The sequence below is a fragment of the Dioszegia hungarica genome, assembly GCF_025882075.1.
Source record: "Dioszegia hungarica strain PDD-24b-2 chromosome Unknown MKK02contig_16, whole genome shotgun sequence".
Lineage (NCBI taxonomy): Eukaryota > Fungi > Basidiomycota > Tremellomycetes > Tremellales > Bulleribasidiaceae > Dioszegia > Dioszegia hungarica.
This window is the reverse complement of record NW_026515773.1, coordinates 1,658,902-1,681,890: the sequence shown is the minus strand read 5'-3', so window position 1 is coordinate 1,681,890 and position 22,989 is coordinate 1,658,902. Positions and strand designations below refer to the sequence as shown.

At 57.9% G+C, this 22,989-nt stretch overlaps 7 protein-coding genes across 7 annotated transcripts; 3 read left to right on the top strand and 4 right to left on the bottom strand.

Moving 5' to 3' along the window:
• Positions 1 to 149: 149 nt before the first annotated feature.
• Positions 150 to 3,463, bottom strand: MKK02DRAFT_38753 (uncharacterized protein; the record flags this gene model as incomplete). Its single annotated transcript, XM_053090264.1, has 7 exons — positions 150 to 650; positions 697 to 804; positions 1,097 to 1,177; positions 1,225 to 1,566; positions 1,611 to 1,771; positions 1,810 to 2,664; positions 2,809 to 3,463. 7 exons carry the CDS (start codon positions 3,461 to 3,463, stop codon positions 150 to 152), a joined length of 2,703 nt encoding a protein of 900 aa, XP_052943858.1.
• Positions 3,464 to 5,369: 1,906 nt separating this feature from the next.
• Positions 5,370 to 7,609, bottom strand: MKK02DRAFT_38751 (putative 6-phosphofructo-2-kinase/fructose-2,6-bisphosphatase bifunctional enzyme; the record flags this gene model as incomplete). Its single annotated transcript, XM_053090263.1, has 7 exons — positions 5,370 to 5,702; positions 5,736 to 5,801; positions 5,852 to 6,262; positions 6,296 to 6,675; positions 6,719 to 6,935; positions 6,983 to 7,178; positions 7,227 to 7,609. The coding sequence occupies 7 exons, from the start codon at positions 7,607 to 7,609 to the stop codon at positions 5,370 to 5,372; spliced, it is 1,986 nt and encodes a 661-aa protein (XP_052943857.1).
• Positions 7,610 to 8,319: 710 nt separating this feature from the next.
• On the top strand, positions 8,320 to 9,845 carry MKK02DRAFT_38750 (uncharacterized protein; the record flags this gene model as incomplete). The annotated part of the gene is made up of 2 exons (XM_053090262.1): positions 8,320 to 9,223; positions 9,277 to 9,845. 2 exons carry the CDS (start codon positions 8,320 to 8,322, stop codon positions 9,843 to 9,845), a joined length of 1,473 nt encoding a protein of 490 aa, XP_052943856.1.
• Positions 9,846 to 10,418: 573 nt separating this feature from the next.
• MKK02DRAFT_38749 (uncharacterized protein) lies at positions 10,419 to 12,103 on the top strand (the record flags this gene model as incomplete). Its single annotated transcript, XM_053090260.1, has 3 exons — positions 10,419 to 10,466; positions 10,527 to 11,359; positions 11,428 to 12,103. 3 exons carry the CDS (start codon positions 10,419 to 10,421, stop codon positions 12,101 to 12,103), a joined length of 1,557 nt encoding a protein of 518 aa, XP_052943855.1.
• Positions 12,104 to 12,678: 575 nt separating this feature from the next.
• Positions 12,679 to 15,777, top strand: MKK02DRAFT_17258 (SPOC like C-terminal domain-containing protein; the record flags this gene model as incomplete). The annotated part of the gene is made up of 15 exons (XM_053085763.1): positions 12,679 to 12,771; positions 12,819 to 13,037; positions 13,086 to 13,342; positions 13,398 to 13,584; positions 13,762 to 13,940; positions 13,991 to 14,093; positions 14,146 to 14,436; positions 14,493 to 14,547; positions 14,582 to 14,670; positions 14,768 to 15,014; positions 15,050 to 15,142; positions 15,188 to 15,396; positions 15,454 to 15,513; positions 15,570 to 15,609; positions 15,674 to 15,777. The coding sequence occupies 15 exons, from the start codon at positions 12,679 to 12,681 to the stop codon at positions 15,775 to 15,777; spliced, it is 2,226 nt and encodes a 741-aa protein (XP_052943854.1).
• Positions 15,778 to 15,983: 206 nt separating this feature from the next.
• MKK02DRAFT_18066 (putative phosphoenolpyruvate carboxykinase) lies at positions 15,984 to 17,795 on the bottom strand (the record flags this gene model as incomplete). The annotated part of the gene is made up of 4 exons (XM_053085885.1): positions 15,984 to 17,198; positions 17,246 to 17,399; positions 17,447 to 17,634; positions 17,685 to 17,795. The coding sequence occupies 4 exons, from the start codon at positions 17,793 to 17,795 to the stop codon at positions 15,984 to 15,986; spliced, it is 1,668 nt and encodes a 555-aa protein (XP_052943853.1).
• An 872-nt stretch (positions 17,796 to 18,667) lies between these two features.
• On the bottom strand, positions 18,668 to 22,809 carry MKK02DRAFT_18105 (uncharacterized protein; the record flags this gene model as incomplete). Its single annotated transcript, XM_053085893.1, has 8 exons — positions 18,668 to 18,744; positions 18,799 to 18,939; positions 18,989 to 19,403; positions 19,448 to 19,586; positions 19,636 to 20,510; positions 20,544 to 22,626; positions 22,666 to 22,727; positions 22,780 to 22,809. 8 exons carry the CDS (start codon positions 22,807 to 22,809, stop codon positions 18,668 to 18,670), a joined length of 3,822 nt encoding a protein of 1,273 aa, XP_052943852.1.
• Positions 22,810 to 22,989: the final 180 nt, after the last annotated feature.

Here is a 22,989-nt window from a genome sequence, read left to right as displayed (position 1 = left end):
TCTTTTCCGGTGTACCAGCAGAACGCATCATGTAATACCATTGCATTCCTATCGTCGTCTCGGTCATACTTATTCGTCTCACTATCAGATATTTTAATCACAGATCGGTTCGACAGATACAGCGCCGACCCCACCTCGGATCAGGGCGTTCACCTGCCCCACCCGGTACTGCCATACCAGAACCCACCCATCGAATTCTGCGCCTGCGCTTGCGGAACAGGCGAGTTTCCGTGCCTGCCCGGATACCCCTGCGCCCCTCCGCCAGGCGACCATGTGCCATACCCATACCCTCCGCCCTGACCCTCGCCATGACCGCCATACCCCTGCATACCCATGCCCATTCCGTGCATCCCATAAGCGGGGTACCCGAAGTCGCTCAATGCGGGTGAGGGGTAGGGGTTGTACTCGTAAGCTTGGTGCTGTCCGGTCCAGCCGACCCCGGCGTGATTCTGCCAGGCTTGCTGCGGCTGGTGGACGTATTCGTAGGTCGGAACCGGGCTCGAAGTGGGGTGTGATCGGGATCGCGAGTGACGGGAGTGAGGTTGGGACCGCTGAGCGGGGTTGGGCTGGGAGTAAGGCGGTGCGAGAGGTGATTGAGGGGAAGGAGGGGGTATGATGTTCAGCGGGACTGGCTCGCTCGCTTTTGGTCGCTGTGTTGTCAGCTTGGATCCTGGCTCAACAGATTGGCATGCTCACCTCGTCTACCGATCGGACCAGCCACGACGCCATGCACTGCATCACTGATGGCTCTTTTGCTTTGCGATGCAAAACAGGCGAGCATGACGCGCTGGTGTAATTTGAGTTCTGCTGATCAGCTAAACGCGAGGTCGGACTGGTGCAAATCTTCTCCTCAGCCTCCTCGTCTCGTCCAGGCTCGCTTTGTGTGTCCTATCCTGATCACTCTGCCTGATTTGATCTCAACCCTTGCCCACGTATCTCGCCTCCCATCCTCAAGCACCCCTCCGCCTCACCATCTCTCAACCCGCGCGTCCACCTTAACCCCCCTGTCCCCAACCCGTCCACCTGATCACAATACCTCATCATTCTCGTCTATTCCTTATATCTATCTTCCTTCACGTGAGGTCTGAATACTCACGAAAGTTCCGAAAACCCAATACTTCAGATTCGTTACCACAAAGAAGAACACCTGGTTCTGCACACAAGCATCATATACCTCCTAGATTCAGCTTGATCATTTGCTTTCAGGAGAAGCTGATGTCTCACCTGAGCCTGCAACAGGTTCGCCTGCCCCACGTCCCCAGTGTACGCCTCGGAGGGCAACATCCACCATTCCCTCCTCGGCTTTGCGAACTCTCGCATCACCGCGCTGGATACGATGCCCGGCGGCCTGACCTCCAGTATCATCGACCGATCGCTCGAATTGTCTTTGTGTACCGAGACGAGGGTGCCGAAGCCTTCCCACAGCGCGTGACTATCTTTCGAGCGGGTACGGCGATGCTGCGGCTGAGGCGCATATGGGGGCGGAGGTGAAGGGATGAGGTGGAATGCGAAGGGTGAAGCGGAGTGGCGCAGCATGTGCAGTACAGAGGTGGCTGTTTGAAGGAGCTAGATATCAGCTTGAGTACTGTTTCAAAGAAGGTTTGCCTTACCGATCCAGTCACCCAGCTGAGCAGACCGTTATCCGGCGTACTCTGCGCCTTCTCGTCGTAGAATTCGAGCGTCTGATACCCTTGCGCAGGAAGCGCGAAGATTTGCTTTCCCCACCTGTTTTCGGGATCGACCGGCTCGGACGGGACATTTTGCTGACACCCTGACGTATCAGTCCGAGTTCTTCACATTGGGACTTACAGTCGACAATCTGCCTGTCCCAGAATCGGTCCAACGTGCCCCAAGACGTCAGAGCTCTCATGCCCCGGCTCCCCTCAGCCGCCTCTGCCCGGCGGTACCACTCCCACCCCGCCGCGCCGTTCTTTTTGGACATCACGCCTCGCTCCCGTTTGCTTCCACCTTCACCAGGAGGAACAGGCCACTCCCGCCATTCCGCCAGATATATAGTCGCAAGATAGGCAAAGAGGTTTTCTGCAGGCGGGACGAGCAAGATGGGCGAGTGGGGACGACGAGAAAGACCCCCTCCACTGCCGCCGAAGGGCGCATCGTCAAAGTTGAGGTTGCGGGAAAAGGAGGAGAATAGGGCGCGGAGGGAGGGGCGCGGTGGAGCTGTTTGAGCTGGAGGCGGAAGAGGGGAGATGGGGGAAAGCTGGTCCGGCCAGGCATTCGAGGGTGCCTGGAATGACCGAGCTCGGATAAGCGGGAAGTCGGGTGAGGTCTGGGGTCCGCCGGTCCTCTGGGGAGAAGTATGGTGCTCTGCCGCTTGTTGGCTGACAGAGTCGGTAGGCGAGTGGGATGTAGCTTGGCCTGGAACAGGACGCCGGAAAGAGCTCGGCGGACCCCGCTGGTGCCGCTGCGGCTGGTGGTCCCGGTGACCATTCTCTGGCGGAAGGCTAGGCCTACTACGCAGCACGTCGATGACGCTCGATACGATGCTCCCTGGCCGTCCAGGAAGGGGCTTGTCTCGTCCACAATTGCCTCCCCCGCCGTGGGAGGTGGTAGTGAGGTCGACCCGGCTCGACATGGCTGATCTGAGAGCGGGCTTGAGCATTTCGCGCTTGAAGATGCGATGGCGGGGCGTCTTTCTTCCCAATCCTAGCGAAGATCAGCTAGGATACTCTATAGTAGAGATCATGTCAGGCGCGGTCCAAGCCTCTCGATCGACTTCGGCGAAGAAGTCGGCCCCCCTCGTGAACTGAAGTGAGGGGCTTGGACCGAGCCTAACATCATGTAGCTTACCTATCACCTCGATGGCTTCCCCCGCTGCCCCTATCCCCTGTGTCGCGCCGAATCCTGGTTCCCACGCCCCGAGGGTAGATCGAGGACGATATCCCTCCTCTCCTGACGCATCACCTTCTTCCCCCGAATCACCTCCCCTCCTCCTCGACAAACTTCCATCCTCAAACGACACCCTTGACCTCAAACTCCTCCCCGACGCTTTCCGCCCGATCGCCTGCCTCGTCGCGTCCGACCCGCTCTCCCCTCCCGATCCACCGCCCGACCCCGCCGTACTCTGACTGCCTGACCGCCGTCTCGCCCGAGACGTATACGGGGTGGGTGCCCGCCGATGAAAGGGGTTCCCCACCCTCTCCGCCTGGAAAGCAGCCTTGGCCGCCTCTGGATCCTCATATACCCTCTCCGTCGGACTCAGCCGCTGTCTCGTTCGCACCTTCCTCTTCCCCATTTCAGGCGGTGGCTCGTGCAAGCGCAGTGACCCCCGACTACTGGAGCGAGTGGGACCGCTTCCGCCTTGGTCCTCTTTGGGCGTGACGGTCGTCATCTGACTCGTCTTGGCTGGATCGGCGCTGAGTTCGCCTCTCTCCGTCTTGTCGCTCGGAACGGCGGATGTCCTGTGATGATGACGGCCGGTACTCCCTTTCGAGCTGTGGGTCATTTTCGTAGGATCTCCGGTGAGAATGCCGTCTTTCGCGGTTATCGTATGATCCCCTCTTCTGACTCTCCTCCCTATCCTTCTTGTCCCCGTAACGAGCCGAGCTAGCGGACCGCCTCAGATCAGGTGGCGCAAGCTGTAAGCCCAGTGCACTGTCCCGGAAGCTGTGGTGACCCCCTTGACCCTGCGGGTAGTACGTATCTATAACTTGCGGGCCAAGGATATAGGTTGGCGCCGAGAGGTTTCGAGCGAGGTTGGGCGGTGGGACCGACGGGGATTGAACGTTGACGGGGTAAGGGACGGGTACGCCGATATAGGATGTAGAATGTTGAGGCGGATAGACGATGTAGGATGGATGAGGGATGAAAGGCGGCGGAAGGGCTGTGGGTTGAGTGATGATGGGTCCGACGGGGAGGATAACCTGGGGAGGGTAGACTGTACAGTCAGCAATCGTTCCGATGAAGTCCATCATCATCCTCTACTACGGCTGTAAGAGCTCACCTCGTTGTCTATCGAAAGCGTAGCAGCAGCAGCAGCACTCGTCAGAGCAGCACGGCGCCCCACACGAGTCTTGTCGCTGATATGGGCTTGGGTATGAGCGACGACAGCACGAGCCTGTGTCGTAGTGAGGAGAGCAGCAGCCTCGGTCGTCGCAGTCTCGGTCGCAATCACAGCAGCAGCAGGCGCCTCCTGGATGGCAGCAGGATCCTCCTGGGTGACCGTAATCCTTCTTCAGTCAGCTTGGGAGCTAAAGTCTAGCGTTTTGGATGGAGGGAGGATGGAAATGAGACTCACGGACGAACAGCAGAGGCCCATTCCCCTTCTTTTTGAGGTGTCAGCGGGTCAGAAGAAGGTGAGGAGTCAGATGTGGAAGATGATGGGGGAGATGCGAGGCGGAGTTGTAAGCAAGTTTGGGGCAGGGAGGTCAACATGGCACGAGATGGAAGGGCGGGGAGGGGGAGTGTGTGGATCGTGTGTGCGTCCCATGCGAGCTTTGCGTGCGTGGTCAGTGACTGCTTAGCGCTTTTGTCCTCCTTGTAATGTCCATCGTCGCTCCTCAGGCCTTGATACCTCGCCCGCGACCTGGTGAAGAAGAGTCTGAGTCATAGCAGCGCTCCGGAGAAGCTCTTTGCAGAATGCTGGAAGGTTCGAAGATTGAGTTAGGTTTGAAGCTGTGTTGAGGCGGATGTCGCATGTCGGTCTTGGCGCCGTGGTCGACACAAGGAACGCACCATCCTCAAAGCCTCCTCCTCCTTCAGCCGCAAACATCTACCTTCCTCCATCAAACAATCATGGGCTGTTTCTCATCAGTGAGTCATATTCCTTGCGCGCTATGCGGCGTCGGAGATGTACGAGCCCGAGATGGGGGATCGGGAACATCGCGAGCCCTAAGACGCGTGCGCGAGATGGAGCTGATATAGCAGAAGCACCAAGAGATCGTATACGACAACCCCGGCTACACTATGCGGACTGTCGATAAGAACGGCCGGCCATGCTCTCCCACCTGGGCCACGCGAATATCAGGGGCTGGGAAGGGATATGGGAGGAAGACGAGAAAGCCGGGAGGGATATTCGCGGCGGCTGGGGCGATGGGATAGTAGCGAGCGTATGAGGGAAACCACCCGCCGACTACCACAGAACGGGACAGTCTGAGGGACTACCGAATGTTTGCAAGGAGCATCCGAGGAGAGACGAAGGGTTATGCGTAGTCACTCGCTGGGAACAATCCGGAACTTGAGATCTGCATGTATGAGTCGCCTCAGATCGCTCGCTCCGCACTGTTCATTTTCGCCGGTGCCCACATGACGGCTTGACTGCTGTTCTGCACCCTGAATGATCCTATGTTCATCGCTATCATATCCGATACAAACAACTTCCTTGCCGAGTTCCCGATATGACCAAGCCCAACCTAATCTTTGACCTCCTGATGAGCCGCCTTCGGCGTCATCCCCCCATTCTCCACATCCTTCTCCAACGCCTTCGTCACCCCACTCGCACTAACTCCCGGCTCGGGCGGTGGTGGCGCACCGCCCGGTGGAGGAGCTGCCGACGCGCCAAAGTAGTCTCTTGCCACCTCGATCTTGGCCACATCGGGATGAGCGGCATTTTGCTCCGCGTGCTGTTCGGCCATTTTCTTGGGGTTGGGGCGGTGCGTGTCGACTGCGGCGATGGGGAGGGGGTAGCGCTCTTCGTGGCATCCATACGCCATCGGTGTGATTTTGATGAGGGTATGCAGGGGGATCTAGCGTTAGCTGAGCGCAAGCAGGGGGCTTACTTTGATGTATGGGAGTTCTTCTTGAGAAAGAGCCATGAAGTACGCATAGAGACTTCGAAGGATGGCCTGTCTGTCAGCTGAGACATCATCAACAGCTGATACCGAAGAAGACTGACCTGATGTGCGATGATCAAGATATTCTCCTGTCTCTCCAACTCCATGATGACCGGTTCCAGCCTGACCACCACATCCCGATAACTCTCTCCGCCCCTGTATCGATAATTGAACTTATCTTCGTCCCGCGCCTCATAGTCCTCTGGATACTTCTCCTCGATCTCCTCATACGTCATCCCATCGCACACTCCCGCATCCAGCTCGTCCAGCGACTTCCAGGTCTTGTGCTCGAAAGGGAGGAAGGAGCCGGTCTGGATGGTCCGCTGGAGGGTTGACGTCCACACTTCGAGCGGGCCGTCGCCGATGTTTTGGCGTACGAGGTCGGGAAGGGCCTTGGCGTACTGCCATCCCTGAGGCGAGATGTCTGAATCTCCACCGATCTTGCCCGAGACATTGTACATGGACTCTCCGTGCTGTTGGTCAGCAATATTCAGCGCTAAACTTACTCTTGAAAGGTAGATATGCCGGGGCTTAAGATGCAGGTTCATGAGGTAGAATGCAATCCGAGATTGGAGGTACCCGTCGATCCGGTTGATGGTCACCTGTTGCCCGACATTCAAGATCCGGCAGAAACTGATCCCTGGCTCCGTGATGGTTTGGTATACCCGCTCGTACGCCTCGATACGTTTCCGGAAATCCCGCTGGGCTTCCTCCTCGGACATACCGGCGTAGTCGGGATCACCAGACCGGGCTTTGAGGACGACGTTCGCAGCGATGACTTTGGGATCATTGCAAAAAGATTCGAGGAAGAGGAGTTGGAGTCCGGGCTCCTGAGCGACCCGCTTCCGGATCTTTTCGCGCCGGTCAAAGGTACTGTTGGTTGCGTCTACTTCGTCAGGTCCAGCTCGCTTGTAGAGATCAGGACTCACCCATGATCCCAACATTTCCCTCCTTCTTCAGCCAGCTAATGAGACTCTCCAGACTCTCCGACGCCAGCTGTTCCCGTATAGCTTGTCCCTTCTCGTTCGAAGCGCTGAAATAGTCTGCCGAATGGTCGACCTTTTCTCCGCCCAGCTGCTGCTCCGCTCTAGCCTTGGACCGACGCAGCTGACCGACGTTGAAGACGTCCACCTTGTACTCGAGCCACTGCGATGTCAGCTAGCGCTCAGCTCAAAGCGAGCGACCCAGCTCACCCGAAGATATCGCATAAGCCTGTTACTGAGGTATGACTTTCCCCTTGCTGGCAGGCCGACCATAGCCACCACAATCTTCGCCTCCGAATAGTCTGGCTTCTCCACCACCGCTCCGATGCCTGATACCGACGGTGCGCGAGTAGGCGCCTTTGAGCTCTGCCTCAGCACCTTTGTAGCGTCATCCAGTGTTTTCAGTCTGCTCATCAGCTCCTAATCCAGCTGGTACTCTAGGGGCGGGACTCACAATTCTGATTGAGCCCCAAAGTGTGGTGTTCCCGGAACAGAGATAGTCTTCCCTTCCAGCTTTCCCTCCCCCGCGGGCATAGCCAGGGGATTTTGCTGTATCAACTTGTCCAGCCCTTCCAGCTGTAGCTGTCCCGGCGGGTTTGGGCTATTTGACCCGCTCACGTCCGGGCTGGTAGCTGCGGAGGGCGCAGCAGACCCAGCAGGCGTTTTGACCGACTGCAAAGTGTTGAGGTTCTTCATCGCGTTGGCGAGATCCGAGGGGTCCACCGGCGGCTGTCCGTCCTCCTTGGTCGTGGAGGTGAGCGGCTTTGGGGCGAGGTATGGGGATCGATCCGCGGACCTGGGCTTTCCCGAAGTGGGTACTGGGGGCGTGCTGGACATTTTGGCTAGCTTCTCAGCCGGCGCGGGCTGAGGTGGCTTTAATCTCTTTTGCTGTGGTAGGGTGTTGCTATGATAGATGAAGAGATGGATATAGGCGGCTCGAGTCAAGCGATCCCGCACTGATCCAAGTCCAGGCACGAGCGTGCCGTAATTAAACTGGTCACACGTGGCTCGGCGCTAGCGTACGCGTCCATGCAACGGCTTGAGCTTTCGCGCCACAACTCACAACTCTCTTCTGTCTCACTTTTTGCATTCACCAGAGGGGGCAGGTGCCAGATGTCAGAGACGTTAGGGTCGAGGCGGCGGGACAGTAACGTTACATACACGAGGGAGGAATTCAGCCTAACTTTCCTGACTTTCGATATCGATTCACCCACTCATCACAGTTCCTACCTCTTCCTACCCTTTCTGCCTTTCACCCCTCAGCTCACAGATACTCCCTTTCCCCTCACGGACGCGCCGCAAATCACATCGGACCCCTTACTCCATCACCTCAAAGACACAGACGTTATGGTCGAGAACGCAGAAGACGACAGGCTGCGATACACAGTCAAGTGGGTGCGTACAAGCTCGGCTTGCTTCAGAATTTGAGCCTAGACAGACTACAAGCTGACTGTCTAGGAACCTGGCCATATGGATCCCACTTGCGCCTTGTACTATGGCTTCACTCGCCTTTCGCCTGCCTGGCATCATCCAAGCCGTATCGAAAGATGCCTCAGATCGATTTCCACCCCAGCAGCGCTCAGCTACACCCCGCGAAGACCGGCCACCCGGCTACGGCGGTATGGGAAAGCAGGCTCGTTCCGGCTCTACGGCGGATGCTCGACCGCCTATCCGTCACTCGGGCGGTCCTTCATCTCGTCCGCATCTCGCGTCCGATCAATAGTTCCATGGACTGGGAGACAAATTCGCTCACCGAGGTCATCGTCTGGATCGGGGTGGACACGGATACCGCGCCCGAGCTGGCCAGCGATCTGGTCGCTGGGACTCTAGCGGAGTTGCAAGCGCTGGAGCTCGACAAGGTCGAGTGCGAGGTGTTTACCTCCCGCACCATCTCCTTGGCGGGTCCTCCTGTCTATGCTGGACCTACCTTCCGGGAGGACGGCTTTCTTCCGGATCGGGCTCAAGAAATCGCTCGGCAATTCGTAGTGGGCATCGGTCTCGACATTACCCCGCACGGCTCTCAGCTCCAGGGTACGGGTGGCGTATTTGTCAAACTCGAGGGGCGCACCGGTATCTATCTCTTGACCTGTCATCACCTCCTGGATGATGATCCCGGCGCGGAGAGGCTCATCGATGGATACCGGACAGGGACGGCGGTCAGCCTCTGCACGGACGCCAGCTTCAGCAAGCATATGGATGACCTCGGCGAAGCACGTCGATATGCGGGATCGGAGTTGGAGAGGAGCAAGGGGTGGATGGAACGGGCGGACGGGGTCGCGGGTCGCCCGCGCCGTCGCAGCTTGGATGCTAGGATGGTTGAGCACGCAGAGAAGAACGTATTGGAAGTGGACGCACTGCGGAGAGCACTTGAGACGGAGTGGGCGGGGTCGGACAACCGGATCGTCGGGCAAGCGGTCTGCTATTCTCCCGTCGAGGTGTCTGGCCAGGACGGTGGCGCTATCTCCCCGGATACACCTGTCGCGGAACAGCCTCTGCGGTGGGAGCTGGATTGGGGGCTAGTGAAAAGGACGAGGCCAAGTTAGGGGACGTGCGGAAACCCAATCGGAGCTTCCTCGACGGTCGTAGCCTGCCCGGTCTGGGCGATGTTGTCCTCGATCGCGATTACTACGAAGACTGCGCCGTCCCCGTAACAGGCATCGTCTCGATATGCGAGATCGGTGAAACGCAAACTCGCGTATTCAAGCGGGGCGCCGGAACCGGATTGACATCGGGCGTACTCAATCCGGTGCGGTCCGTTCTACGGGATCGTCGGATGTGCGACGGCCAGATGCAGGTGGTCGACACCTGGGAGATTTGCGCCATGGCATGGTCGCGGCCTAACAATACGTCCGGACACGATCGTAACGATTACGGGCCGTTCTGTGCGCCCGGGGATTCGGGCTCGATCGTCGTCCGAGTGGATGGGCGCGCGATCGGCATGATCTCTAGGGGTCTAGCCGGTTTCGATAACAAGTACTATGGGGACCGGTGCCATATCGCACTCGTGACTCCTATCGACCTGATCTTCGAAGACATGGCGCGTCGGTACGGTCTAGTGGCGTCGCTGGCTTGACCGCCGCGCAGGGAAGGGCAAGGGGTAGAGTGAGGAGGGAAAGGGTTGAGCAACTTGAGGTGGACGTGGCGAGTCGCAGGAACGCGTGACAGGATGAGGAAGGGACACGAGAATGCATGCTATCGTTTCTGCGAGCGAGGCACAGAGCTAGATCCTGCGTCCCTCTGTAGTAGTTGCAGATCCTCGTACAACCACAGTCCCGCGCTGATCTAGTCCTGCAGCTGGGTCCAGGAAAGTCCAGGCACGTCCACCTGCCGTAACGGCCCAACATTCGGCTGCAGAGCTGCAGCATGTATGAGCTCTGTTCTGTTTCACATATCACCATTCACTATGAGAGGAGGCGAGCCTCACGCTCGAGGTGAGTGGTCCGGCTATCCACGCTACGCGCTAATGGCGAGGGCGAGGAATACAGCCCAATATCTCTGATATTCAACTCCCATTCAGTACCATTCTTACCAAGCCCATCATCGTGCCAACATTCTATCCTCAACTCACCCGTACTCTCCTACCCTTCACACCCCAGCACAAAGCACCTCGAACACCTCCTTCTACCGGCACAAAGACACAGACATCATGGACCAAAGCGGAGAAGACGATAGGCTGCGATACACGGTCAAGTGGGTACGTACCAGTCTGGCTTAATCGGAAACTTGATCTATGACCTACAAGCTGACAGGGCAGGAACTCGGCCATGAGGAGACCACGTATACCTTGTACCACGGTCTTCACTCAAGGCCCGACTGCCTCGCATCATCCAAGCCATATCGGAAAATGCCTCAGATCGACTACCACCCCAGCGATGCTCGGCTTCTGCCAGCACCACTCGGCCACCCGGCGACAATCGTATGGGAAACTCAACTCGTTCCGGCCCTACGACGCATGCTCGACCGTCTATCCGTTACTCGCGCCGTCCTGCATCTTGTACGCATCGAGCGTCCGATCAATTCATCGATGGGTTGGGACCCGGAGAACTACCTCACAGAAATCATCGTCTGGATCGGGGTGGATAGAGACACAGCTCCCGAGCTGGCCAGCGGTCTAGTGGCTGGTACGCTAGCAGAGGTCCAAATCCTGGGACTCGAGGACGTCGAGTGCGAGGTCTTCACGTCCCGCACTATCCCCCTGGTCGGACCTGCATTCCGCGACGACGCATACAAGTACCTCTCGGATGAGGCACAGGAAGTCGCTCAGCAATTCGGTGTCGGCGTCTGTCTCGACATCACCCCTCACGGTTCCCAGGTGCAGGGTACCGGTGGAGTCTTTATAAAGCTCGCTGGACGCCCAGGAACCTATCTCCTGACCTGCCAACATCTTTTGGATGACGATCCTCACGCGGAGAGACTGATCGATGGTCCACGGACGGGCGCATGGGTCAGTCTGTGCACGGACTCCAGCTTCGGCAAGCATCTGGAGAGCCTTACCCGGGCGCGCCGGATACAGGAATACCGATTGCAGCGACATGAGCGGGTACTGCAAAACGCAAGCGAGGAGACGGGCGCAGGCTGCGTCAAGGAGTTGCATGGGCGGAGAAGGGGATATCGCAAATCGACGCGCTGCGAGTCTCACTGGAGACTGAGTGGAGTCAACCGGACCATCGGATACTCGGCCAAGCCGTGTCGTACCGCCCAGTCGAGGTCCTGGTTCCTGGCGAAGAGACAGATGGTACTTCCCCGCCCGTCGCGCGGCAGGAATTGGGCTGGGAACTGGATTGGGGCCTGGTGGAGCTAGACGAGGTCAAGCTAGGAGAGGAGCTGGATCACTGGGACGGGTCCAAACGGAACCGCGTCTTTGTCGGATGGCGAACGCTGCGAGGGTCGGGTGGCATGCTGCCGAGATCCTTCGACGGCGACGCCGTCCCCATTACCAGCATCGTGTCGCTGTGCGAAACAGGGGAAACCGAAATACCCGTCTTCAAGCGGGGTGCCGGAACGGGTCTGACGTCCGGGGTAATCAACCCCGTCAGATCGATTCTACGGGATCGTCGGATGCAGAGCGGTCAGATGCAGGTGGTCGATACCTGGGAGATCTGCGCCATGGCGCGACCACCACCGATATTCAGCGATGATCCGAATAAGGCGTTCTGTGCCCCGGGCGACTCTGGCTCAATTGTTGTCGGGATGGACGGGCGGGCGATTGGGATGATCACAAGAGGATTTGCGGGTCACAGTGACAGGTGCGACATGGGGTGTGTGACACCCCTCGACCTTATCTTCGAAGACATGACGCGGCGGTACGGCTTGGAGGCTTCGCTTGCATGAGCTCGGATGGCGTGTCGGATTGGAGGGGTCTGGAGGGACGGGGAAGGGGAGGGAATGGGGGAGGTGCAGGGGGGCTTCGGGAACGGGGGCGGTGCTTGAGCAGAGCAGGGGGCTTAACATGGGGCCAAAAGCGTGGGACGAGATGAAGCAGAAGTCACATGTATGGCTGGACACATATACAGCTTAAGCGCCTGACTTGATAGCTACTGATCAGCTAATTTCGCTTGGCACCCCCGGATTAGCCTCATTGACCGGTTCACAGTTGGGCTAGAGCCATCCTCGAGCTTTTAGCCGAGCTTCTCATACCTCGTCTACACCGTTTCTCCACTCGGCGAGATACCGCACCACAGTGTCTTCCAACTCATGCGCGGTCAACATACAGACAACACATAGGGCAAAGCTAAGATCAAGCTCAAGGCAAGCAGATCAGGCACGCTCGCACGGACATCACGGAGCTCGCCCTGTGGAGCCCCGGTATTGACGCGACCACCCTCAACCACTTGCTCAACCAGCATCTTCTCAACTCATCTTCTACTTGACTTTGTCTTCTATCTGCGCAGCAAGCAGCTTACACCATGTCATCTTACTACGGCGAACGCTCAGGTGGGATACCGACATGGGAATCATTCGAAGCAGGAGACGACGACGAGGCTGTCGATATCTCCGAAGTGAGTGGTACTTCTTCGTTGATCCTTTCGCAGCTGAACATGTACAGTATCAATACGCTTCACGAGACCATCTCCTGTTCTGTATTGATGCATCAGAGTCTATGCACAAGGTTCGGCCCAAGAAGGAGGACACAGACGAGGATGAGGGGCCGACTAGGGGCAAATCTGCGCTCCACCAGGTGCTGGAATCGGTCGTGCGCTTTGAGAAGGGGAAGGTGATCACTGGACCGGCGGATAGTGTGGGATTGTTGCTGTTTAATATCGATGTGAGCTATGAGTCTGAGCCTCATGTGTAGGAAATAGCTGACGTTTAGGCTGAGAAGGTCAAGAACACCAGCGGCAACTACAAACCCGGCACGCTGGTCTACCAGAACCTACGCACCATCAATGCCGAGGAGATCAAGAAGATCATCAAGCTCGTCGAGCAGGCGGACGAGGAGTACAGAGAGATGGACGAGGAGGCAGAGGAGGAGCCGGCGATATTGAAGGAGACATTCCCATCTGCCAAAAAGGGGGACGAGATGAACATCGCGGACGTGCTGGTCACCTGCAATTTCCTATTCCGTGATGCGTGAGTTTCTGTCGCGCCCTTGGATGTCATAGAAGGTCTAGGCTGATCAGTTCAGAGGGACCAAGCTGGCCGGGAACAAGCGAGTTTTCCTGGTCACCGATAATGACGACCCACCGGCGGCAGAGACGACTCTCGCACCCGCCCAGACGGTGTATGGCGATCTCCAGACATACGGTATTACCGTCAATACCTACTTCATAGACCGACCAAATCATCGCTTTGACCCGAGAGGGTACTGGAATGTGAGTCCATCACACGCCTCTGACTCTCGCCAATCACTCCGCCCTCATCGCTTGTTCTCATCGAGAGACCGGGTGACTCTTACATCTGCCCCTCTCACTGTGCTCACCCCGCTCTGGCCTATAGCCATTCAATTCCATATCTAAGCCTCTCCGAGTAAGCTCGCGCTAACCCTGTAGACTGTCCTGAATAGAGAAGAGGATGATGGAGCCCCTACGGCCGCTGCGGACGACGGCCTCGATGCACTGGCTGCGATAATGGATGATCTGATCATCAGACAAGCGCCAAAACGCAAACAATTCAGTATTCCGCTGAAGTTGGGCGGAAAGGACGGGGAGATAGAGATTGGAGTCAGCGGGTGAGCCAAAGCGGACTACGTTGAGTCTGAATCAAGCTGATATATCCTAGGTATTCGATGATATCAGAGCAAGGGAAGGGACAGCCAAAGTATGTCCGCATGCGCGGACAGGCAGTGGAGGAGGTCATGACCAAGACCGAGTACACCTCTGCAGTACGTCCCTGTATCTCCGCTGTCTTCATGTGATGTCAGCTGACTCGACTAGGAGACCGGCTCTATACTCCGCCCAGAAGAAATAGGGCAAGCGTATCAATTCGGACATGAAGCGACCATACCCAACATTCTCGATCGGAATTGGTGGGAGTCTGACGAGGCGGTGGAGCAGCAGCGAGCGGTAGCGGAGGAGGCGCTCCGACTGGATGAGGAGAGGAGGGAGCGCGAGGACAATGGGGAAGAGGTGGATATGGCTGAGCTGCGGAAGACGGCAAATGGGGAGCCGATGAAGGGGGAAGGGACGAAGACTGGGGAGGAGAAGAAAGTGGTAGCAAGGACGAGAGTAAGTGTTATGTCTCCCTCAATTGATCTTCAGGATGGCTCGGAGCTGACGCTCAGCTCCAATTCAAACCTGATGAAGTGAAGGAGCTGAAGACGCTTGGCGTGCCAACCCGTAAGTTTGCCTTGTGAGCTAGCTAACTAGTCAGAAATAAAGATCCTAGGTTTCCAGTCAGGCGGCAATCTCAAATTCGATGAGAATATCAAGCACTCGTACTTTATGTATCCAGATGAGGATGTACGTTCCACCTCCTTATTGCTACTACCTCTCCCTCCCTCCCCCCCTCCCTTATCTCACTACTTTCACCTCTTCTCTGGCCCTAGCTAACGATCAGGCATACACCGGATCCACACGCACCTTCGCTGCCCTCCACAAGTCCCTCATCAAGCTCCAGAAGCACGCCCTCGCCCTCGCTCGCTTCCGCAGTAATACAACACCCGAGATCGCCGTCCTCATTCCCCAAGAAGAAACGTTCACGAAGGAGGGAGCACAAGATCAACCTCCTGGGTTACATGTCATCTGTATGCCGTTCGCGGATGATATGAGGAAGCCGCCCAAGGCAATCACGGAGAATCTGCTCGGTGAGTCATCGTCAAAGAAGAGAGCTGATGGGAAGCGACAGACAGACAGACGGAATTGATGGCTACCATAGTGAAGCGGTTGAGGTTTAAGGGGGAGAAGTACAGGTCTGAAGCCTATCCCAATCCAGGTAAGCTAATCACTGCCGACCGCGGTGTTCCAGCTGACGAAGTAGCCCTCGCCTTCCACTATGCCCAGCTCCAGTCACTGGCGTTCGAGGAAGATTTCGATCCGAACGAGGCTACCGATCTGGACAAGACACTTCCGAAACATGCGGGGATGCACAAGGCGGCAGGCGAGTTTATGCGGGAGTGGAATCGGGAGATTGAGGAGGATGAGCGGGCGTCCATTACTCTCATCAAGCCGGGGAAGCGGTCGGCTGCTGTCGAGGTCAGTCCACGTATCACGAAGCGGTCTGAGAGCAATCAGCTGATAGCGTAGGTATCGGAAGCAGACCTGGCGGACATCGAGGGGATGTGGAAGAAGGGCAAGCTGGACAAGGTGAGCTGGATGGTCCTGCATTTAAAGATCTAGGGGTTTGAGCTGATATTGTATAGCTCAAGGTGACTGAGCTGAAGGATTACGCCAAATTCAAAAGTGAGCTTTGCAACTCGGATCTGTGCCTGGATGCGACCCGTGTAGATCAAGCTGACGCTGGCAGAAATCAGTCTCGAGGGCAAGACGAAGAAGGCGGATTTGGTGATTGTCATGGACGCTTGGCTGAAGACGAACGTTGGCATGGGGAACAAAAAGGCAAAGAATTAAATCAAAGAGGAGGGACTAAGGTTGTATCATACGGAGCCGTCGGCATTGGGAGTCCTGTGTATATCACATCTGTGTAGCGATGCTTCTAGGTTATGCAAGCGGGACGAAGGAACGAAGCCCGTGTTCAAAGTCAAGCCAAGAATACATGCAAACAATCGACTATAGAGTACAACATCCCCTATCCCTTAATACCCTTCAAAGCCCGCTCATGCGAACACTGGCCCAGCGTTCTTGACATCCTCGCCAATGGCATCCTCGTACTTTGCAAACGCCTTCTGGAACATGCCTCCGAGCTTCTCGACCTCTGACTGGAAGGCCTGCTTGCTGGGCCAGACCTTCTCCGGGCTGAGGATCTCGGATGGAACGCCCTCGACCGCCTTGGGGATGGCGAGGTTGAAGATGGGGAAGTTCTCAAACTCGGCCTTGGCGAGGGACCCGTTGTGGATGGCGTCGACGATAGCACGGGTGTATTTGAGCGGGCAACGCTTGCCGGTACCGAACTTGCCGCCGGTCCAGCCAGTGTTGATGAGCCAGCAGTCGGCCTTGGTCTTCTCCATACGCTCCGCGAGCATCTTGGCGTACCGACCGGGGTGCAGGACGATGAAGGGCTGACCGTAGCAGGTGGAGAAGGTAGGGGAGGGCTCAAGGATACCGTCCTCGGTACCGGGGGTCTTGGACGTGTAGCCGGCGACGAAGTGGTAGGAGGCCTGCTCGGGAGTGAGGCGGGAGACGGGGGGAAGGACACCGAAGGCATCACATGTGAGCATGATGATGTTGGAGGGTTGACGGTTGGCGATACAGGGGATCTTGGCGTTGGGGATGTACTCGATGGGGTAGGCGCACCGAGTATTCTCGGTGATGGAGACGTCATCATAGTCCGGCTTGCGGTCCGCCGGGTTGTAGACGACGTTCTCCAGGATGGAGCCGAACCGGATAGCGCCAAAGATTTCTGGCTCCTTGTCCGCCGAGAGGTTGATGGTCTTGGCGTAGCACCCGCCCTCGATGTTGAACACGCCGGTGTCCGACCAGACGTGCTCGTCGTCACCGATGAGGAGACGGTTGGGGTCCGCCGAGAGGGTGGTCTTGCCGGTACCCGAGAGACCGAAGAAGAGGGTGACGTCCCCTTCCTCCTGGCCTTCCGACGATTTGGCCTGGTTGGCCGACGAGTGGAGCGAGAGCTGGCCGAACTTGACCGGCTGGAGGTAGTGCATGACCGAGAAGATACCCTTCTTCATCTCGCCGGCGTACTCGGTACCGAGGATGACCATCTCCATGCGGCGGAAGTTGATCTCGACCGAGGTGGTGGAGGTCATACCGGCGGTGAAACGGTTGGCGGGGAATTGGCCGGCGTTGTAGATGATGAAATCGGGCTCTCCAAAGTCGGCGAGCTCTTCTGGGGTAGGGCGGATCAACATGTTGTTCTGGCCAGTCAGCGCTATCCGACAAGTCCAGGCTGGAAGCTACTCACCATGAAGAGGGCGTGGTATGCACGGGAAGCAATGACCCGGACCTTGATGCGGTACTTGGGGTCCCAACCGGCGTAACCGTCAAAGACGTAGACGTTGTCGCGGGTGTTGAGGTAGTCGATGGCACGTTCACGGTTGATCTCGAAGGTGTGCTCGCTGTTTGTCAGCCTAGCTCTCCCGCTCAGAAGACAAGCTAGACTTACTCCATCTTGATGTTGACGGGACCCCACCAGATCTCATCCTTGGATGAGTCCTCAAACACGATACGCTTGTCCTTGGGGGACCGACCGGTCTTCTTGCCCGAGAAGTTGATGAGAGCACCGTTGGACGAGATGACGGCGCCTTCGTTCATGATGGCCTCTTCGTAGAGGGAGGCGACGGGAGCATTGCGCTGAAGGTCAGCCACAGCTCCAAGCCACGAGCGGGAACCTAGCCACTCACCCTGATGTGGATCCGGTCCAGGTCGAAACCAGCCTGGGAGAAGTGCTGGAGCTCCTTGCCGAGGAACTGGTTCTTCTCGAACTCGTCGTGGTGGTGAGCGCGGTTGACCATTGTGATGGATGTGGGTGTTTTTGGTAGAGGTGTAACTGGCTTGTCAGCATGAGCGCGGATAGCGGAATGGGCGAGCGCGAGCGGGGCAAGGCGGAGAGAGCGGTAAGCGGAGATAGCCGGTGGGAATGAGGGGCACCGCAACTGCTCACGCGACCGACCAAAGGAAGGGGAAGGAAGGGACGGGGTGACTCACAGTTTGGAAGGAATTCTAGTTTCTAGGTGGGAATGGGATGTTGTGGGAGGGAGACAGAGGGGCGCGGGTGTCTCTTCTATATGTACCTGCTGAGCTACCTCTCTACCTTTGCCCGGATCACTCCGAGGAGCTGATTTCGAACACCTTGACCCGTATCCGGAGCTTGCCTCCACCTAACGTAACGATGGATTCGAAAAGGACACCCGTCGGCGGATGCCGAAGTCGCGTCTCACCACCCAAACGCGCTTTACATAAGTCGGTTTAGCTCGGATTTGTTCGGGACTGCTTTGAACCGTTCGAAATCAGCTTGAAACATGCTCCGAGAAAAGCCGATGGAGGCCGAAGGGCCGCGTACAGCCTGAAACGGCTCGCCTGCTGCCGTCGACTATCGGCCCCGACACCGAGCAGCGGACTACCGTCGCGGAGTGGGCTGGAGGTATCGCAGACAAGTCCGAAGGCAGCGGCAAGCTGACAGAGCGCGAGAGATTGACCGAGAATGGAAGAGGGCACAGCATGCAGTATGCACTGTGCTATCCGTACGCACTACGGCGCTCATGCCTGGGGACTCTCTCTCGAGACCCAGTGTTCATGCTTGTATGCATGCCAACAGTCCTATGCAAGACCTACAGATCCCAACTACATCAAGATCACTCTACAAGGTCCGCACCTCCTCTTCCCCCTAGTACCTCTGACCTCCGGACGGACGCTGCACAATGGCCAAAATCGCGTCTTTTGCTTGGTTCACCGAGGATTCATCTGTACATCAGCGTCAAGTTCTCCCATCCATTCAGCTCATGGCCGACTACCCACCTCCAGTGATAGTAATCAGATCATCGTCCTTCCCGACCTGGATGTCCGCGCCGGTATCGGACCTCAGACGCGAGATCGTCGCGCCCTTGGTTCCGATGATCCGAGGGAACGCCGAACGGGGCAGACCAGTCAGGAGACCGACTGCAAGTATCAGCTTGTGTTCCCAGTATGGGGAAGATCGTAAGCTCACCATGAGTCGCAGCCTTGGCCCCATCCAGCGCGGCCTGGAGCACCGCCACCGCCTTGTCCAGATCCTCCTCTTTACCCCTGACGACCCAATCGATCGTCTCGTCCCCCTCGGCGCCCTCGGTGTGGTTCTCCCTGACCTCCCAGTTCCCCTCCTCGGGCTGCGCCCCCTCGTCCCCGTCCGCATCGATCCGAGCCGACTTGGCGGCCGAATTGGCGGTAGCCGAGGGCTTGTGGCTGGGCTTTGGCGGCGCCGGCTGAGGAATAGTGAGGTATCCGCCGGCAGAGCGGATCTGACGCAGGAGGTTCTGTTGGTCTGCGAGAGCGTGATAGTACTTCTTGGGGATGGAGAGAGATCGAGATGCCTGGTCGGGTGTCCCGCGGCCGGTGTTCTCGCGAGGCGCGCGCTGGACAAAGGTCTACATGTCAGCTCTACTCAACTGCGCAGAAGGCAGAAGCTCACCTCGAGAGACTCCTTGGCCTTGGCAATAGCCTCCTTGGTCCCAATGACCTTGACAATGTCCGCCGCGTCCGTCTCGGCCGGGAGATCATTCTCAATCTCTCCGACCGAACCATACTGCCTCGACCCGGGGAAGTGGATCCTGCATATCAGCTCATGAACCCCACATCTCGTCAACCTGAAAAACTCACGTTGCGCCCGACTCCCTCTGCAGCGACTGGAGCGCCATACCCCCTCGACCAATCTTACTAGCGTGCTGATCTTTCGGCACGACCACACCCTCAATCTTGGTCTCCTTGAGCTGCTTGACCTGCTTCTCCAACTCGGCCTTGATCTTGGCCACCAGCCCCTTCTCCCCGCGCAGCTTGACGGTGTCCATATCCTCATTCCCCTGCCTCGGGAATGTGATGAGTCCGGACTGGCGGAACGTCTCCTCTGGCCCGCCACAGCTGACAATGAGGTCGCGCAGCTTTTGGCCGCCTTGACCAATAAGCGAGCGGTGGTACTTTTGAGGCACCGAGATTTCTGCCGACGTCTCCTCCCCGACCGAGTCGGACACGGCGAGGATAGCCGCCTTGGCAGCCGCAATGGCCTTCTTGTCGCCTCGGCAGGTGATGGTCGTCTTGCCCCCCTCGCCGTTCTTGTCAATGTCGATCTGAGCCCCGCTCTCATCCTTGATCCCGTTGATCACTTGTCCGCCCTTCCCGACCACCTGCGCGACCGCACGCGTGGGGATGGTGAAGGTCAAAGACTGCCTAGATTCAGTCTCGAACGCGGCAGCCTCAAGGAGCTCGGCCTTGACTGCCGCAACTCCCTTCTTGCCACCGCGGATGACCACCTCGTCCGGGTTAGAAGGTGCCGTCCCGTCCTTGGACTCTCGGGGGAAGGACAGCTTGACGCCGTACTTCTCCTCGAGCCGGATGGCGTACTTTCCGCTGGAACCGATAAGAGCCGGCTGGATCGCGCGCTTGATCGTGATAGTCTCGGTCGTCTCATCCTCAAGCTTCTCAATCTGGGCAATGATACGCTTCTTGGCTTCCTCGACAGCTTCCTTGCGTCCGACGATCTATCATTAGCTCCACCCGATCGGTAAACTCACCTTGCAAGCGACAGTCTTCTTGCCCTTCTTGTCCTCCGCATCGTCAAAGTTGACCTTGACACCCAGCGTCTCCCGAAGCTTGTTGATGGTGCTACCGCCCTGCCCGACGAGGTGGGGGACGTGCTTCTTATCGACCGAAAGTTCCGCCGTGAAGCCATTGATGATATCGTCATTCTTGGCATCCTCGACGATCTGCTTGATCTGCGAGATGACACGGTCAACCTCGGACGAGGGTCCGCGGACAGTGACGACGTCCTCGTTGGCGTTGGATCCGTCGTCAGCCTTGGCGCCGACCTTGACGAGCACCGCCTGGTCCTCGCCGATCAAGGCGTTGAGGACAGTACCCCCGGGACCAATGATGGCGCGGTGCCACTTCTTGTCCACGTCTAGCGTCTCGGTCTTCATGTCTGCTGCGCCGCGCGCGAGCTCCTGAAGCGCCGCCGAGGCAGCGTCGAGAGCAGAAGCCGTCGCCTTTTTGTCGGTCGACGAGCCGGTGTAGACGAGGACGACCTCGGACGACTCTTCCGCTTGAGCGGGGAAAACGGTCGTCACGCTCTGGGCCGACTCGAATTGAGCAATCTTGGCGCCCTTCTTGCCGATCAAGAGGGCATGGACGAGCGAGTCAATCTCGACCGTAGTGACTGATGAGGGAGGAAGGGACTTGACGAGCTGCGTGACCTGCTCCTTTGCCTTGGCAACCGCCGCCTTGTCCTCGCCGACAATGTCAATGACGACGTTACCGGACGACGAGATGGTAGACGCAAAAGGAGGGAAGATCTTGACGCCCTCGGAAGCAAGTTGACGCAGCTTCTGTGAACGCTGGAAGAACCGCACGATGCGCTTGGCGTGAGCGAGGGCATCCGAACCGCCGGACCGGTGGAGAGCGACGACATCCACCGTCTCGACGGCGACCTTGTTGGCCTCGTCCATGACAATGGTCAAGGCCGGGATAAGACCCGCTTGGGGACCGCGAATGACGCAGACGTCGCTCGCGTCCTCGACAGAGGGGAGCTCGACGATACACTGCGTCTGGGACAGGATCCCATCCGCGGTGGAGCCGACGAGGAACCGGTGTTGGCGCTTGGGGATGGAAATTTTGAGTTCGCGCATCTGTTCCGAGAGATCCTTGTACTGGTTCTGGATCAAGGCGACGACCGCCTTGACATTCTCCTTGTCCCCCTTGATCTTGATGCTGACGTCCCGCTCGACCGCTCCCTCATCCTCCTCGCCCTGCTTTTCCAGCGCCTTCCATACCGCCGGGGGTGGCACGTGGATCTTGACATCCCCATACCGTTCCTCCAACTCGCGCACCTTGCTCCCCTTCGGCCCAGCGATGAACGGGTAGAAGGAGGACGGGATGTTTTTGATGGACGCCGACGACTGGCTGACTTTGTGGCTGATCAGACCGAGGATCTTGGCCTTGGCGTCGGCACAGGCCGCCGAGGGGCCCGAGACGGTGATGTTGACCTGAGGCTCGTCGTCCTCGTCCTCGTCCTCATCATCCTCATCCGCCTTCTCCTTGGGCTCGTACGCCGGCAAGGTGTCCCGCCGGGGAATGTCGATCTTGCACTGCGTCGAGTCCGTGATCCCCTTGAGCGTGCTGCCCTTGGGTCCGATGATCGTGCCGAGGGTGGAGATAGGCACCTCGACCTCGATAGTGACGGGCTTGGAGAGACCCCGCTCAATCATCCGCCGAGCGTACGTCAAGCGCTTCTGGTCCGCCGCCTTGATATAGAACGTCTTGAGCCCCGTAGCCATCTGCGTGGCGCTCTCGACGATCGCGCCCGTCTGGTCCTGCACCTTCTTCAAGGTGTCGGACAGGGTCTTACCGGTCGCGACGTCCGCCGAGGGCATCGAGAAGGTGTCGGAGAACGGGTGGCTGTTGGCCGTGGGAGCTCCGGACCGGCCGAGACCGCCGGGAGCGGTAGCCTTTGACTTGGACGTCTTGATAGACGAGGGACCCTTGGCCCAGAGGGACGCCGCGGGCTGCGCGATAGACTGGGCGGGAGCAGCAGAGGAGCCGAGCGAGGGGAAAGCATCGACCGAGTCCACCGCGGGAGCAGAAGAGCTCGAGTCGCCGTTACTACCATTGCTGGCGCCGTTGCTCTTGGGACCGTTGGACTTGGGAGTGGGAGCATTACCGAGAGTGGGGAACGGATCGGGAGCGCCCTCAAGCCCGTGCCTCTGTGCTGTTAGCTCCGAGTCAGGGGTAGATAGATGGATGGGTCGAGCTCACTTTCTGGAGTTCTGCCGCTGAGAATGCCATTTTTGCTTGACGATGATATAGTAGCCGTTGACCGTTGACCGTTTATGACCGTGTGGACCGATTGTATGCTTTGTAGATGGAGTATCCCTAAGCTCTACTATGAGTGGTAGTTGTTAGAGCAAGGGGTCCATCTCACCCTGGTCCACGCGCACACGCTCGGGCCTGGACCAGGCCATCGTG